This window comes from Harpia harpyja, chromosome 3, assembly GCF_026419915.1.
Source record: "Harpia harpyja isolate bHarHar1 chromosome 3, bHarHar1 primary haplotype, whole genome shotgun sequence".
NCBI lineage: Eukaryota > Metazoa > Chordata > Aves > Accipitriformes > Accipitridae > Harpia > Harpia harpyja.
Window position 1 is genome coordinate 70,758,684 of NC_068942.1, and position 17,391 is coordinate 70,776,074.

Sequence of the window (17,391 nt, forward strand, 5' to 3'; positions counted from 1 at the left end):
CTTCATTGCTATAAACTTCTAAGTAAAACTCAGTAATTTTTCTTAAAACTGTTTGTATAATGTAAGTTTCTTTTGAGATGTTATCAAATTTGTCACAACATAGGTATGCGTAGAGAGCTATGTCTGCTCTGCATCTTAATGCATATTTAAAGGTTGAATCTAAAACAAAAAATTGTAAACCCTTTTCTGGGCAGAAGGGAGGAGGGTGTTCCCTAAAAGTATGTTTTTGCCTAACAACTACAGATCCAGCATTAATTAAAAAAAAAAAAAAAAAAAAAAAAAAAAGAGCACCCCCCCCAAAACACTAAACTATTTAAAATGTTTTTCCTAAATGAAAATACTAAAGCAGTTATCACTTCTGTGACTCAGTGCAATTCACATCTTATGAATTAACTTTATACGCATACAGCAGTGCCTCAGATTTCTATTGTGACCTATATTTTCTTTTTGTTCTAAAACTCCTTTGTGTACTACTAAACACTACACTGTTAAATTTATTTTCAGTGGCTGAGGTGGGTTTTGTTAGACTGGGTATAACTTAAATATTTTTGTGTATTGACTTTGATTTGGAATATGACATTTCAAATATTTCAGAGATAAAGTATGCAGTACCAAAAATCAGGATTTATGTATTGGCCAATATGGAAAACTTTAAGTACAGGTAAGTAATTTTCATGCTGAAGTTATCACTTTCAAAATTAATATATTGCACAGTGATGTAAATGCCATATTGTTTAGGAAGTATTTACTTAAAATTTTTCAAATTAATTTGTTTTTCTGATTTTACTTGCATTTCTAGTGAGCTCACTCTGCTGGTAAAAACTAAATTTTGGTGGCATGTTTACAGGGCTTTGATAGGAAAATATTTGTGCCAGAAGGACATTATGACCATCCTTTTTGTTTATAGGAAAGCACTTAATAATTTTATTTAATGAAAATTGTCAAAGTATAAAACACTCATGGTAATGTCTTTCTTACTGGGTTATATACCATTCATTTCTGTTTCGCCAGCTGTTTTATCCTAGGCTATCCCATTACTTTGGGATTTAAAGCTGCTATTTCTAGTCTTCCTTTTGAAATATGGGTCCCCAAGTGATCTTAAAACTCCGCCACTTTTTTGTCTGCCAACTCTAGAGTGAGAGCCTCTGAATCTTGCTGCTTCTTCCATCATTGCCTCAAAAGGCCTTCATTAAATTCATGCCACTGCCAGCCTAAAGAAAGAATTGGATGGAAAACTGAAGCAGGCTTGCAGTGTCTAATGTAATTTCTGTTGCGCCAGTGCTACCTTTCCCTCTCATTTTTAATAGCCATTGAAAGAACGTGCTGGATAATTGGACAGTGTATGACAAGTTCTCTTCATTTTTCTGGTTGGGCTGGTGCTGCCCTTAGTGGAAAAAAAATTCAGAAATGTCTCTTCAGCCATGATCCTTATGATAGTTGATAGGCTGCACAGTACTTACAGAGTATCCTGACTGTTTATAAACTTTCCAAATTACTACTTCAGTGTATACATTATCATACCTTGAGCTTCCTCACTGGATATACCATTCTTGCATTGCACTTCCAGAACTGTTGTACTAACTCTCAGTCAGAGTGAGGTGAAGTAAATGGCAAAATTCAATTAGAAACAAATTGAATGAGGCTCAGGGTTCATTAATTTCAATTTCTTTACTGTCATTTTTTGTTAGCCTGTTTTTGCAGAAGAACCTTCAGGGTGGTGAGCAAAATAGGTTGCCTTAACAAGAGTATGAACTTTCTTCTCAACATGGTGACAATTAGCTGTCGCTTCTCCCCCCTGTCTTTCCCAGGCCCTGATGGGAAACCTAAATGGGATTATAGAGCTGTTGTATTAATCTGAAAACATAGAAAAATAATTTTAAAGGAGCCAAGGTAAACTTCGTATGCTATCTTTATAGCTACTTCAAACTGAATTACAGGACCTGCAGAAGCAATTAAAAATAAAAACAAAACCAACCCACAAAACCCCCGAAAAACCAAAGTGGTATCTGGATATGCAAAACAAGTTTTCTCTGAACTTTGTGGTCAGAGGAACTATCTATGTGATTTCTGTGTTTGACTTCAGAAGTTAATTCTGAATTCACCATCTTGTACAGTGACTCCATTTTATCTAAGTGAAAGTTGCTGATTAGTTGTTTCCTTTGTAAGAAAGCTCAAGGTAAGATTTGCGAGGAGTATGAACAGGTGAAATGGCAGTGTATAACCTAGCAAGATAAACATGCTACCATTTTGTAAAACAAGTGCACATGGAATTTATTTATTTGACTTATTGTACAGGAAAACTTAGACTTAAATTATAACATCCTTGAATTTTCTAGTTAACTACAATTGTAGTACAGTATCATGTTTTAGTATGACTTCTGTTTTAGTGAAAGTACTTAAACATTCATGTACTATATTTGAGTGAGATGAGCAGCTATACATACTAATTCTTCCTCAATGGAAAGGAGCATTTCATCATTACAATTGAAGTTCAATTGCTGGTATTTAAGTACTATCAAATAGATTTCTTTCAACGTGATACGGTATCTGTATAAACTTCAGGGATGATTATAGTAAAACTGAAACACAGCTATATGACTTCAGGTTACCATGCTAAAATTTGAAGCTTTCTGTAATGTGCATAATAGCAAAGTTGCACATAGCATACCCGCATTATCAGGGTGAATTTAAACCTAGTACACTGGTGTGATATTTATAGCAAGGTATGTGTGTTTGCGCGTGTGCGTGTGTGAGGAGGTGTGACTAGTGGCTCCAGTAAAGCCAGGAGAGATCATAACCCTGTAAAGGCTTTATGATGAGGATGTCTGGATTAGGAAATAACATGACTTTTACTAAACACTTTTTAGAAAACCCATGTTCCGAATTATCACCTCTTAAAATTTGATTATGTACTTGGAATGACTGTATATGTCTGCCCCTTTAACAACATAAAGCTACTAAATTAATATTTAAAATGCTGGCCTGCTTATGTTACAATAATAAAATTTGTGTCAGTTAATTTACTGTCAATTTACATGTAAAGATTAAACAATATTTTTTCTGCATTTTATGAGTTCTGTATACTGGAGTTTGTTAAAGATTGACATGTTAGGTGATACTGTACAAAATTGTATTGACTTTAGTGAAAATCAAAAGTAAAATTCATATGTATTTCCTTTTTACACTTCCATCTAATTTCTTGACAACTTGAATAAATTTCATAGAGCCTTTCTAACATGAACTATTGTTAATTTAACTGTTGCAATAATTAAGCTTTAAGAAGTATTGTTGGTATATTTATAATTTTAAGAAGATCATGTTTGTTTCATACTGCTTATTTTTAGCTGTTCTATTGTCACTGTTACAGCTGAAGAACTTTACTAAATACTTGACATTACAAAATAACTTGCTGGGGTTGTCCTCTGTATACTGATGTTAAATAAAAATGTGTGATTGAACTGTAAATGTAGATAACTTTCAATAGTCCTTTCCACATTTGAGTTTTAATTTATCTTGCAGTCCTTAGGTGGTCTTATGCTATCATACTGTGCTGAACAAATGGCCACAATGAAAGCTGTTAACTTGCCATATTTTAAAGTAAGAAGTTGATTGCATCCTGTAACCTGCTCTGAGTAAATGTTTCACTTCATCTCAAGACAATGCATACATTTTGATGTTTAAATCTTGCTGATAAGGTCATGTCTCATGATATTTATTTTTTTTTAGGACTAGAGTAATATGAAATAGAATACTTACCAAACTTGTTTAAACTCAGATTCAGTAAAACATGGACATGGATGTATCCAGATTCTCTCTGCCTACCTGTCAAATAGGAGCTGGGGCAGAGCATTGTCATTCCTTCTAGGACTCTACAGGAGCTCTTTCCTCTATGGACTCTGGTGCAGGGTATGTTCTTTATTCCAGCTTCAGATCTTGACATTTACCTAATGAATACTGAATTTACAGCCCTGAGGATATGGCTCACTCTGATGATTCAAGCATCTTGTGTCTAGAAAAACTGTGGCTAGTCTAGAACTAAACTCATCTGAACTAAACCTAAACTACTCTAAAATTTTTGGCTGCAATATTTCTTGGAACCAGTTTAGGTGAAGAGTTAAGACGTTGCCCTTCCGTCTGAGTGGACAAGGAATTGTGCCACCCTTGGAGCAGCGGTTCTGTGTTAACCGATGGAGCCAAACAAATGATATTTACCAAAGTCTTTCAAAGGGAAATTTCAGTGACAAAGATAGTTACTTTGGGCCCAGTCTGAGGTAGGACTCTGTCTCTTAGGCAAAAATACTCTGTAGACTAAAGCTGAGGAAATCATCTTTCTTATGTGAACTTGAGAACTTTCTGGTACTTTAGAAGGTATTGATTGACCCCTATGATGGTCTATATACATACATATATTTAAGAACAGGTGCCAGTGGAGCAACAAAATTAAATCGGTCCTGAAAGCTTCTGGGAACATCCAGTTACATCAAATGATGGAAGAACTGGTTGGCCAAACCAGATTCTCAACAGTCAGTGTGAGCATGAAACAAAACTAACTTCCACAAGTTCTGTGGTCATAGAAGACACTTTGGCAAAAGATGTCTCACAACATGAAAGTGTCTTGTTTGTCTTTATTTAATAATGTTGCACAAACTTCTTAAGGAAATAACTTGTATGATCACATTATTTTCTGTTTTTTGAAGTTGAATTTTGGGTAGGTGCTGACCAACCTCATCAAATTCACTTGGCTCATTTCTTCTCCTGCTAAGACCACACTTATTTTGCAGCTAACACAAATGGGGTTGCCTTGAGTCATATGCTTTTCCCTGAGGTTTTCCCTGGTTTATCTCAAATTCATTATTTTCTAATCTGAAAATTTTAAGCCTTACTGACTTTTGTAGTTTGAGGAAGGTAGAGAAACCAGAAACCGTTCCTAAGCATGTGAGCCCTTACTACCTAAATGAAACCTAAGGTCCTATTGCTCGAGCCAGATCAGGTTTTTGCTGGCAAAAGCCTTTTTTGCTTTTCCCAGCACACAAGTAGTTGCATCTTAAACTTTTTTTTTTTTGTCTTGAACATGCGTATCTTCCATTTGCCAACCATATACTAGTCTTGAAGTAATCTTGCCTAATACCACTAGACAGATTTTTAGTTAGTCTGCTGGTTTTCTAGCAGCAGTTTTTCTTGACTTTTCTTTTTGTTGACAATGAGTAAAATGGTGATACACCTCTAGTAGGAGAAAAACTCCTTTATGTACACAGAAGAGAAGTTGCAAGTGAAACCTCCTTGATGCTACTACATGCTTTTACAAGATCTGGTGTCAAATGGTTTAAGCATTTATACTTTTGTGTAACACTACTAGAACAAAGGAAAAAAAAAAGCAGCAAACGAAAGACAAATAATACATTTAAAACTCCATTTAGTGAACACATAGACTGTGTAAAGATAGGTGTTAGCTTTGCTGTATCCCCTTAAATCCCATACAAAATACTTCTCTGTAGTATGTTATGTGAATGTTCAGCATGTTCTTCCTTGAACATTCTCAGTTAATTTTTACTCCATTAGGATTAATATCTGATTTAGTGAGTATATGCAGTTCAGAGACTTATGCTAATAAATGCTGAATCATTTGGATAAGAAACTGTTGGAGATTTTGTTCATGCAAATCTTAAAACCAATTCAGCTGATTTGACTGCACAATTTTAAACAAATGTGAAAAATCTCATTCTGTTTTGGCATATTATTGCTCAGATACTGGATTGGACTGTGGGCTTTTTTGTCAAGCAAAGGTCTCATCTAGATTACTTTTTCAAATTACTCCAGGAATATCACTGTTCTGGACAAGAATAAACTACCCATGGAATATTCTTCAAATAATAAATTCCTGTTATTTCATATACTGGCAATAGCAGAAATGGTTTAACCAAATGAGTACCATTTTTGTATGGGCATTAGTTAATTCAACCTTTTTTTTTAATTGGTTTAATTGCATTAGTGAAGTGTACTGAGACTTTTTTTATGTTCGTTGTTACATTGGACCCTTTGCTTTGTTTTTTCTACCTTTCAATTTCAAAACAGAAAGTAGGAAAGACGTGCGGAGTTCAGACATCCAGCCAGTTACTGAGAGTCAGCTGAGCTGTTTTACAGAAGGAGCGCACTCTTCTCGGGGTGAAGGCTGAGTGTGTGCCAGGAGCATTGTGAAGTAGCACATAGACATGAACTGCCCATATCCTGTTCATGTGTCCAAACTTGCAGTTTATCTAGATTAGTGAAACTACATACAATTGCATCTTTGGCTCCAATTAATCCCGTTCTAATTTACATGAAGAAAATATTAACTCAGTAGTTATTGATGGCTTTTTTTCTACTTAGTAGTACCTTCCTGATTTTTTTTTTTTTTTTTAAATACAGCAATTACGTGCTGATCTTTCATAGAATTAGTTTCTGTTGTGAAGCCTTGTGTTTCATATCTTTGGAAGAAAAATACCCCCCCCCTGCAATCTCATGAATTATGAAGAGTGTTAGTCTTAACACTGCTGCAGGTCTTTCTGAACAGACCACACCTGTGAGTGCCATGAACCTTGGGTAGAAATGAACCTTACTGATCGCATTTGTTATGGCTTTTCATTCCTACCATGCAAGCCTATTTTTACCGAATATGCAAAGCCCTGTGTGTTTTGGAAAGTCAGAGAATACATAGATAAACGTGGAACAGCCCTAGCAACTAGTGCTGAAATAGTCTGTGTTCAGTACTCTCACACTGCTAATTGATACAAGAAAAGCGACACTGTCCTCTGTGAAAGAAGCACATTTCAGCCATAGACTGTTCCATTAAGATGGCAGATGGTGCAGCACCTACTTGGAGGACCCTCCCGGAGGTTGTGATGAAGATTGTTGTATCAAATTCCTGACTTAGGTCTCGTAACTGTTCCATTTCCCACCCCCTGCTAGACCCGCATGCTGACAGTGCTACTAAAAAAAGGCTACATATATTTTTCAAAACTTTCTTTGAACAGTCTCTTAATTTGTTTCTGCTGCTTGCTCAGTATGATCTGTTTGTTCTTAAACTTTAAGCTGATGCCCTATACTGCACGGCAGTTGTCGCATCTCAATTCTTTTGTTTTCCGTCACGGCTATTAAACTTTGTGGCCTTGCTGTTGCGCTAATAAGTTGCTGCAGCTTTTGTTCCATCTTTTTCCATCTCATTGAGTAGACTGGGTGGTTTCATCACAGAAGGCACTGCAGTCTAATTTGTTATTCTTTCTTTACAGGCAAGAGCTTTCTATATTTTTTCTATAACCTTATCCATCGTATTATTACCAGAGAATGCAATTACAAATATTCTAGTCCCACACCCTTTGTATTACAGATCAGACTCTTACAGGGTAACTTTTGTATCAAAACTGTAACTTTTTTTTTGAGCCCTCACTTGTTTTTCTAATGTGGCTTTCTGAAGTTTCCTATGTTACACCTAACGTAACTTCTTAAATGGCCTTGCTTGAAAGGTTCTGATATAACAGCAAAATTCTACAGAATCTTTTTTGTTACTTGGGACCACCGAGAACGCTTGCCACTTCGGTAAAACTTCTATGCCTAAAAAACTCCTACTCTTGCTTTTCTTGTTTGAACATCTAAGGTCTAAGATGTCTTCTGAAATTAAGTACTTGGAAGAACTCAGCATTTCTCATCTCTCCCACAGAAGTGAAGTTCTGGAAGTTTTAAGGCAGTACTTGCAAAGTTTTTGAAATGTCTGTCTGCAGTAGCACAAGGATATTGATCTTGAGATTCTTTCCACTTTGGTGTTCCTCTGGCTTGCCTGCTCAGAGTTGCAGAATTAATTCAGAGTGAGGATTGAAATATAAGGAGTTCCTGGTATTCACTTACTCAGAGCCACCTGCACTGCACTTCTGCTCTTTAAAGCAGGGAGCATTCACAGCCTGGGAGATGAAACCAGGACTGAGTGACTCCTTGTTCCTAGTCTTGGAACTTGAATTCCAGAGTGTCTGGTAGTTCACGAGGAACAAGGCACCACAGTGAATTTCAGTATGTGCTGCCTGTTTCTAGAGGAGTTGTAGGAAAATGAATGACTCTTCCTTTTGTTTTCCAAAAATTGGTTGCATTACAGTGTAAATCTGATATTAGAACAGTGCTTATTTCTCTTCATCTGTATAGCATGGTTACAAGCCTGTTGAAAAAGACTTCACATTATGTCATCCCTAGTACTTCCTGTGTGCTTATAAAGCGCATATTTGCATATGAACAGTTTGGACCACCGATTTATTAAAGACTGAAAATAATACCTTTGGATGTCTTTTTCCAGGGTACTTGAAAGTTGCTTAGTGGATGTAATCTTCTGGCAAGAAAGACCTTCCAGTTGCTGCTGCACTTAATAGACTTTTAAAGAATGCTTTGGTAATGAACTATAGAGTTCTGATTCATCTTCATCACTTTTGAACAAAACTTTCTTGGTAAAAATTTTCAGAAGTGCTTCAGTAGCATGTTGGCTCTAAAATTCTGTCTTTTTTCACCATCTGTTCCTTAACTAATAACTAAGAAACTTTTTGTTCTCTTCTTGTGAAATACACAGTATCTTTGCACATCCTGAATGTCAAGCAAGTTTAAAGACCAACCCACTTCAGTCTACGTCAACAGTGTTTGAATCAGATATCCACTATATAAATGAGTAAAAATTTAAAAAGTGTTCTCGTTCCTGCAGGTGTGATCTATAGAGGGCACCAAATCAAGCGCCACATACTTCATTATATATAAATGTGATCTAAAATGTGTGCATGTGTATATACACACACGTGCATGCGCACACACAGAGTCTGCTGTAAGTCCTACAAATGTATCCAGAGTCATAATGTGCCTGAACTGGTAGATTAGATGTTTTTTAAAAGGATGGGCTATGGTTTTAGTAGAAACTTGATGACTTGAATCCACCCTGAAGCCCTCCTTCCACCTCTTCTGTCTATGGTCAGGGTTTTCTTCCATCAGTTGTGACTTTTCAGTTCTTGGATCCAAGCAAGAAAGAGCTCCTGTAGATTCTGAAGATGTGACCTAATTCTACATTGTGTGCTAATTGCTGCCTGAGCTTGTCTAGTTTGATGGATCTGAGTCACAGGATCTTAATTTTGAGGTAAGAACCTAAGCTGGTAGCTGTTTAGAGGAATTGCTAAAAGTGCATTTATCATGCCTACGTAGTAAGGAGTTGCACAGGGATACTCATTGGTGTGCTTCCAGCTTAGCTGCCATTGTGCTTCTCAGCCTGCTGGCACTTGTTGTAACTAAATAATGACCTTGCAAGAAGACTAAATTGTATTTTGATATTAAATTTTTCCTAAATAAGTCTGACATACAGTTACTTTTATGTGAATGACTAAGAAGGGGCTACTGTACATAAATCTGAAATGGAATCTGTCTGTTGCTATCAACCCATAAGGTATAGTTGCCTTAATCTGGAACAGTAGCCCCTGTCTAGCAAGGGGTGCCGCACAGTTGCGGGATTATGTCTGAAATGAAGTAAGTCTCATTTTATTTGAATGGTGATGTAGTTAAAAGAGCTGGTAAAAAGTTTTCCCAAATGCAAGCTTAAATTGTAATGGGAAATCTTTACTGAACTCTTGCTCAGTGTTTCATTCTCTTTTAAAATTACCAAAATAAATATTTGGTTAGATAATCTATTTTTCTATTCAAAGCTTGTAATATTCTGTAGCATCTAAGAGATTGAGCATTTCCCTGTATCAGGTTAGGTGTCAAACTTGTTGATATTGGAATAGGTTTGTTGCTACCCTAATAAAACGCTGATCGCTTTTTTGGTGTATGATTTTTAAAGTTTCACAGTTCACAATGACTCAAAACGCAAGGTAGATTAAATCAAATGCTGGGATCAGATTCATGTCATAAACGCACACACTTCCTTACTGGCTGAAAGCTCTTTTGTGTGCTGCTTGACTGACACAACAGTGGCTTAGATTCTATTGTGGGAAGGAAGGTGCTGATGTCTAAAGTAAGCAAGTGGTGGTAAAAATAAGTTGTACTCATTTTAGCTTCAGGCTAAGAACTTTATAAGAATAATGTCAGGTTCTCTTGCTGGATTAATGTAAACTGCTTTGTTTGCAGGGTTTATTGTCATCCCAAAACCAGGCCAATTCTCCAAGTGGAACTGTAGTATAGCCATCACACTACTGCTAGCAAATCTCTGAACGCAGGACAAGAAGTAATGACAGTGGAACCAGGAGCTGTTCTTCAGGCAAAGAGCATCACAAATTATAATGTGGCAGAGTGTAAACATGGAATTATGTGAATCACATAGTACTTTGCAAAGGAGTAATGTAATGAGTTCTTATTACAGCTAATACTGCTAGGCTGCTCACCCAAGGAAGGGTTTTCATTTAAAAAAAAAAAAGCTTCCTTTGGTGCTGCAAGAAAAAATAGTAACATTTTTGGTTTTCTTTATACTTTTCAAGTCCAGTGTAATTTAATCTCTCTATATAAATATATAAATAAAAGATATATATATATAGTGTAAAATAAAATATGTTTCTTAAATTCAACTAAGTTCAATGGTTAAAACTAGTACTTCACCATTGTTTATTTTGCACTGATTTTTTTAACCAGAGATGGCTAGAAGACAGCCTGGAATGCACTCATGGAAAATGAAAGTCATTACTTTCTGGCTTCAAAATGTTATTCAGGAAGATGGATGCTGCAATCATAGATTTTTAAAACAAAATTGTTTTGCACTTAAATAGTTTAATGCTAATAGAGAATTACTTTAAAATTGGTGTCCAGACACCAGAAAAACTATGTTGTGGAGAAAAGATCCTTTGTATCTATTAAACATTTATTTTAATATTGTTGTTTCCAACTGCAATCAGCTCTGTATTATATGTATAAATACTGTAATTCAGTGATGGGGGAGGGGAGTAACGGAGTAACACTAGAAATTCTCATTCATTTAAGAAAGTGATATTTCTAATTCAGAAAATACATATTAAACTATCTTGAATATGCATTTTTGTTTACTTTCTGTTCAAATTCGATCACTTTTGATGTAATCAATCCTTTGTTGAATTAAACGTTTGGTACAGAAATACCATCTAAACTTTGTAGAACAAATTCCTTTTTAACCTCGAACATTGCTTCATATTTAATATAGTTGAATTACAATTAGGAGAGTAAAATAACATTGTTCTGTTCTCATTAATGGTTTATCTCTAAATACATCATACAGTGGAAATCTTGCAGACAGACAAACTTTGTGGGATAAGGATTTTGTAATCATATAGTCCTCTATATTTGTCTTGGGAGTTGAAGTGAAAGATCCAGCAGTAGTAGATATACACACTTCCTGACTAGGCAATCTAAAATTAGGTCAACGTACTGGAGTAGATGCGTTTCTGAGACAACTTGTTTGTCTTACATCCGGCACCTCATTTATAATTCAACGCTCTTAAACTGATAAGTGTTACGGAGATAGACATATCCATGTATTTGTATAGTTTAATACTGCTTGTCTGAACATGTTCTTTTTAATCAGTCAGCAACAGAACACTTGTTTTCAGTAGTTCTTGCAAAGATTAAAAAACCCCCCAAGAGATGTTGCTCTGTGCCAAGCCCCAGAATGACAGAAGTATCTGCCATATCTTTCCCTTTATCCTATGTAGCAATATTTGCAAATAGGCTTTTGCTGAATCTTGCAGCTGGACATCAGACAGGCAGAGCAGAATGGAGGCTGCTAGCCTGGGAATGTGGAACTTGGCCAGGTATGCACATGCTGGATCTGAGGTCACACATTAGTGCCCTTCCTGCTCTCCCAACAATAAAGCTGGGTAGAATTTTTTAAATTGCAAGTAAACTTTAGCCATTTTCTGGCATGGGAAGTTAATTTTTTTCAGGAAATGAATGAAAATTTGGGGATAAACAACTGCAGTAGCTACTTGTAACTAAGTCTTATTCTTGTAATGCAGCTAGCATGTAGAAAACTGCCACATTCATTTATAAGCTGGCAATTAGATTGTCTACTTTAGTAAAGATGGAGCTGTACTTTACAATTCTTCTCTACTTATGTTCTTCTAAAATATAAGGAATGGGGAAAATACTGAAACAGCAGGATTATTGTTCAGAAGTTTTGTTTTATTAACATAGTGGGTTTAACTGTTAAAATACAGATAAACCTCGTCACTAAAAATTAGTGTAGTTATCTGACTGTAGACTTCTTTTATATAAGCACTTCATATGGTCTGAGTCAAAATCAAACAGTTGAGAAAATATGTAATAACTTTAAAAGACTTTTTTCCTTCAGCTGGAAAAATACAAAACCAGTATGGAAAGGACTGTAGTATACAACATCAGGGTAATAATAGCAGCTACTTGCATATACATTTGCAGAGTACGGCCCTGCTGCAAATCATACTTCAACAGCATACAAAGAATGTATGTGCTTTTTCTTTTTTCAGCCTCTTCTTTACTATTAGGCAATCATCTAAAAGTTTGAACTGCCCATCCCACCCTTCATTCCATATGGGAAAAAATTATTTTAGGAAGAAAAGGGATACTAATTACTTACCTGGAAGGAACTTGAGTTCTACTATAGATACAGCTCTTAATAAATAACTTTCTCCTACTGTGTTAAAAAAAAATTTAAAAGTGAGTGGAACACAGATGATCTCAATATGGAATTTTAGCTGGAAGAATGAGGGCAGAAACAATACTTGCCAGTTTGTAGTTTAAAGTTGAGCGTATTTTAACTATAAAGCAGGTGGGAAAACTCAAGTGTGCCTACTAATCCAACAGCCAGAGAAGTGTAAGTTATCTCAGAGGTATAATGGCAAAGAACTTGTTATGAAATAAATACCCGTGAAGCACTGTATGTGCCAAACTGTGTAAGATCCACCTGAAAGCGTAAAATAGATGAAGAAAACATTCCAATGTAGTCCTTCACTTCAAATTTTCATAGCAAAAACAATCTGCTGAATGTGAAATTGCCTTTTTCATTATAACAGCCTGTGACAGCCCCAGATACAGAGTACGTGAGAGAATTGCTGGTAGCATACAAGATATTACTCTGATAGCCTTTTCTCTCCAAGTTAAAACTTACCAAAAATTCTGACTTCACCTTTTTCAAAAAAACCCCAACCACTTTCCTGGTGTATGAATAATTACCTACCTGGTATATTAATTACAGAAGCAAACAATTTTGCAATAACACTTTTGAAAATAGGACAGTATCTTGCGCATACATGATCTGAGGGATTTTTTTTTTTTTGTTAGTTGAAATGTTGAAATACTTAAACTTCAGCATCTGTGTTTTGAGGTTTCCAGAAAAAGATTATGGGAAGCTACCAATACAATTAACGTTATCTCCATCAGGAACATTCTCTTGATAATATGAGCCTTGGTCTACTGTAGAATGCTAGGTAGGAGAGCTCTGAGTATGAATGATCAGTCAAATACGGGTAGTAGAATTTATCCCTTTTTTTTTTTTTTTTTAAATCTTGTAAGACAATAACTGTGGAGAGCAATATCCCTCATATACAATAAAAGTTACCTATTTTTAGACCATCATTTTTACTGCTGGACACTATGCTCAACTCCAAATATATTGGCACCAAGCAATTCACCATCTTCCTCTCTGGAAAAAACACTGGATAACTCACAGTACCTTTTGCTTGGAGTTCCAAAGGCAAGAAGTCAGAGGTTACTGTTACACTGTGTTGCCTGTAGAGCGGCAGTCCTTAATTCCATTTCCTAAGCTTAGCATCACACCTTTCTTTGTGTGGTTTATGCTAGGTTCTATGCTAGGTTTATATAAATTTATTTTATATATATTTATATATACGTACACCTATGCTAGGTATTCATACAAATACTGGATTGCCTTATTGTTGAAGTTCTCTATCTGTTCTATCGGTATGAGCTGCTAACATAAAAGCATGATGAAGAGAGGAGATGAATAACTGTAACAGAGCAGTAAAACTCAGCCAGTCACTATGTCTTTATGTAGCCCCCACTGCACTTTGAGATACCATGGTCAGGAGCATATTTTCTGCTTAGGACTGGAGGAAAGACAGCATCCATCCTGTATGAGTTTCAATAAAATGAGAAAAAGCAGTTAGCTATACCATTATGTTCTGCTGTTTAATTCTCCCTTTATTATGATGTTCTCACTCTACTGGTGTAGAATACTTCCTCCACTAAAACTCTGCTTATGTATTTGTTCAATCCTAGTAAGAGAAATCTGCTATTCCTCTGGCATACCTAGGATGAGCAGCAGCAATACAGGTTTCCCTGCAGAGCCTTGCTCATGGGCTATAGCCTTATTTTACAAGAATTGTTGCCAGGGCTGGGATGTTTCTCCATTCTCACTATTGAGATTCTGAAAGTTTGCTACAAAGAAATGGAATAAAACGCACAAAGGTACTGTAGGGCTGTATGATGCAGGCAGAAGACAGGACAACTTGGACAGTCGCATTTGTATCAATATAAAAAAATTACTCCCACAGTATGCACCGCAAACATTTAGCCTGCTATTTTTGCATTTTAAAATTCACTTGCTAGTGAATGTCATGTTGATCCTCAGTACAGTATGTGAAAATAATACCTTCTTCAAAACGTAAAGATAAATATAAGCTAGACAGGTGCTTTTAAGCAGTAGATCTCAAAAGGATTCATAAAGAACTTGAGTCTCATGAGCTTCCCCACATTGAAAAGCTACAACATGGAATTTGGGCATGCTCAAAGTTACCCAGAAGCTGAATGGCAGAACAAGGAATAGGATCTAATGCACGCACAACAGAATCCTAAAAGTGTTGAGATGCCAATTCTTAAAAAAACCACCAACCAATCAAAAAACCCCACAACAAAGCAGCCACCTACTGGAAAACCTCTTAACTGAGTGAGAACAATTGTTATTTTCACAAATGCACAGCCTAATAAAAACTCAGATGGAGACCTGAGAGCATAATGGACACAGCTTTTATTCTAGATGAGTAGTATTTTTATAAAATTTTCATGTGTATTTTACTGCCTTGTTTGAGCTGCATCTTAACTGATTAGAATAAATAGTTTGTCTGGATTTAGAGCATCAATCTCAAATTGATGCTTAATTGTTGGCTTAGTAACTTTAACGTGGTCTGCTACCCAGTGCGTTTTTTTATAATGCCTCATGGGCAGCAGCGACCTCTAATACAACATGGCCCTTGCCTGCCTTCTCGTTGCTTCATTTTTACTTTTTTGATGCACAGAAACTTTTGAACAGCAGCAGCAGTCCCAGAGGTATTTGGTTACTGGAAAAAAAGCTGATCACTTCCCAATTATGAGCAGAGTAACTTTCAGAACTATTAAAAAGACAAGTTATTTGCAAAACCTGTCTTGCATGCATACTTGGTACACAGAAGATTTTTAAACCCCCAGCTAAGTATGACTTGCACAAACTAACTTGTTTTTTAAATAGCAAAACCGTTTTGTAACACATCACCAAATTTAAGTATTGCAAATTATTATTGCAAATTTTTAGGAGATCTCGGGAATTTTAAAATCAGTGGTATCAAATTGCAATAACTACTCTTTCCAAGTAAGATAAAAATGCTGCCTCTTAACTTACCTTTTATAGCACTAGGAAACAGTAACATTATATTAAATAGTTACTGATGATCTGTGCCCAAAATTTCTGAAACATGATAAGATACATGCCTTTACTGCTCTTTTAAGCAAGTAGCTGCAATATCAGTCAGTGTTAAAACTTTTGATTAAGATCAACCTTGACTTGAAGAAAACTATGACTAAATTTTATTTGCTTTGAATCAGATAAAAAGTTGCTTTAGATTATAGTTATATAAAAATACTCAGCAGTTACAGAAACTGCATCAAAATCAGGTATCTCATATGATTGCATAATCTGCACATTCTCAATAAAACTTGAGGTTGAAGTTATTGAATACAGGAGGTGAATACTTTCCAGAGTTGACTGAAAAATAAAAATCTTTTACATCTAAAAAATATACAAAAATTAGCTTCATTTATAATATAATATGAAAACTCATATTTTGTAGATAACATTCCAGTCTTAATACTGAAGCTCAAAGAACCCTTTCATGTTATTTTTAACCAACCTCCTCCTCCATCAGGTTCTAAAAGGAAAAAATACTTAGAAAGTTCAATACAGAGTGTTCTCTAAGCTCTGCCAGATCAATGCTTTAATTAAATATTGATACCCTTCAGGAACAGAATACCAAAATGGTAGGTAAGCAGCCCTCATAACCTTGTGGGGTTTTCCTACAAATTGTCAGAGAAACACAAAATAAGGCACTGCTGCTCTTGTTAGATCTCTAGCAACGGAAGCATGATTGGGTCTCTCTCACTGCATAGTTGTGCTTTTCCTCACACTCCAAATACTTTACAAGGCGGTCAGTAACCTCCTCCTCTTCGTTCTATAGCAGGTAAGTGGAAATGTTTCGGGGAAGACTTAAGTGCCTTCTGTTTCTCAGACTGTTGAGGAAACAACAAGTTTGAAATACGCTCTGTAAAATACATTTTGCTATTACACTTTAATGAGCAAGTTAGAGTCTATACCTCAATATTTGATCCAATAAATCTAACAGACAGTATCATAGGGGTTTCACCACTTTCCTTAGGTGCCTGGAAAACTGAATGCAATGCAGGAGTAGGACAAGAAGTAATTGACTTTCTGGCTACTCCAGAAAGATTTATTTTTGGTAATTCTCCACGAGGAGGTCCATGTTGCCGTTTTGTTTTTTTCTGGACTTTCCTAAGAGAATGCTTTTAAAATAACTAAACAAGATTCAATTTCTTTCTCAGAACATCTTAAGGAATAATATTAAAAGAGAAAATCCAAATAATCAGAAAAAAACCTCAGCCATACATTATACACTACTTCAGCTAATTCTTTTTCAAAAATTATTGCCTCGCTTGATGTTTCTTGCAATTTTTCCTGAAGGAACTTTGGACAAAGCCTACATTGATGAACCCCAGAACTAAACTGGTGGAAGAAGTGGCTGCTCATATGGAAGGGGAGTTCATACTTTTAAGGTTAAATGCACAGCAGAAAATAATTTATAATTTTTTTTTGCTAGTGTAATTTGGTTTTTTGAGAAAAACCTGTATTTGAGAGTTTTTCATGTAGTACTAACTTCTATCTCACCTTGCAGATCTAGCAAACCCTTAAGAGTGAATACGTTGAGTATTTTTCACATAGCTTGACTATAAACAAAGTTTTATTTTGCCAGGATTTTTAATCAGATTTTAATTTTTTGACTTCCAGTGTCAAATACAAGTTTAGGATTTTCCCAGATATCATCTAAATACAGGATAATTAAATTTAAAAAAAATATTTGCTCAAAATGTAGACTGATGGCCTGAAAAGGCAAAAGCACA

The 17,391-nt window shown here is 35.6% G+C and overlaps 2 protein-coding genes across 14 annotated transcripts in view; one reads left to right on the plus strand and one right to left on the minus strand.

Moving 5' to 3' along the window:
• WDR20 (WD repeat domain 20) overlaps positions 1-11,101 on the plus strand; it is a 49,328-nt gene extending 38,227 nt beyond the window's left edge. For 2 of the 10 annotated variants that reach the window (XM_052783211.1, XM_052783205.1), the window contains one exon: positions 10,117-11,101. In XM_052783211.1, the coding sequence (XP_052639171.1) occupies positions 10,117-10,170 (54 nt within the window). In that variant the 3' untranslated portion in view covers positions 10,171-11,101. Of the gene's footprint in view, positions 1-594 lie in introns of all 10 variants that reach the window. The other 8 variants (XR_008234575.1, XR_008234576.1, XM_052783203.1 and 5 more) reach the window with 8 other exon arrangements.
• The window catches only part of MOK (MOK protein kinase), a 45,632-nt gene that overhangs the window by 7,565 nt on the left and 20,676 nt on the right, over positions 1-17,391 (minus strand). For 3 of the 4 annotated variants that reach the window (XM_052783215.1, XM_052783216.1, XM_052783213.1), the window contains one exon: positions 14,955-16,485. The exons of the other annotated variant lie outside the window; for it this stretch is intronic. In XM_052783215.1, the coding sequence (XP_052639175.1) occupies positions 16,405-16,485 (81 nt within the window). In that variant the 3' untranslated portion in view covers positions 14,955-16,404. Of the gene's footprint in view, positions 1-14,954; positions 16,486-17,391 lie in introns of those variants that run through there. 4 annotated transcript variants of the gene reach the window in all.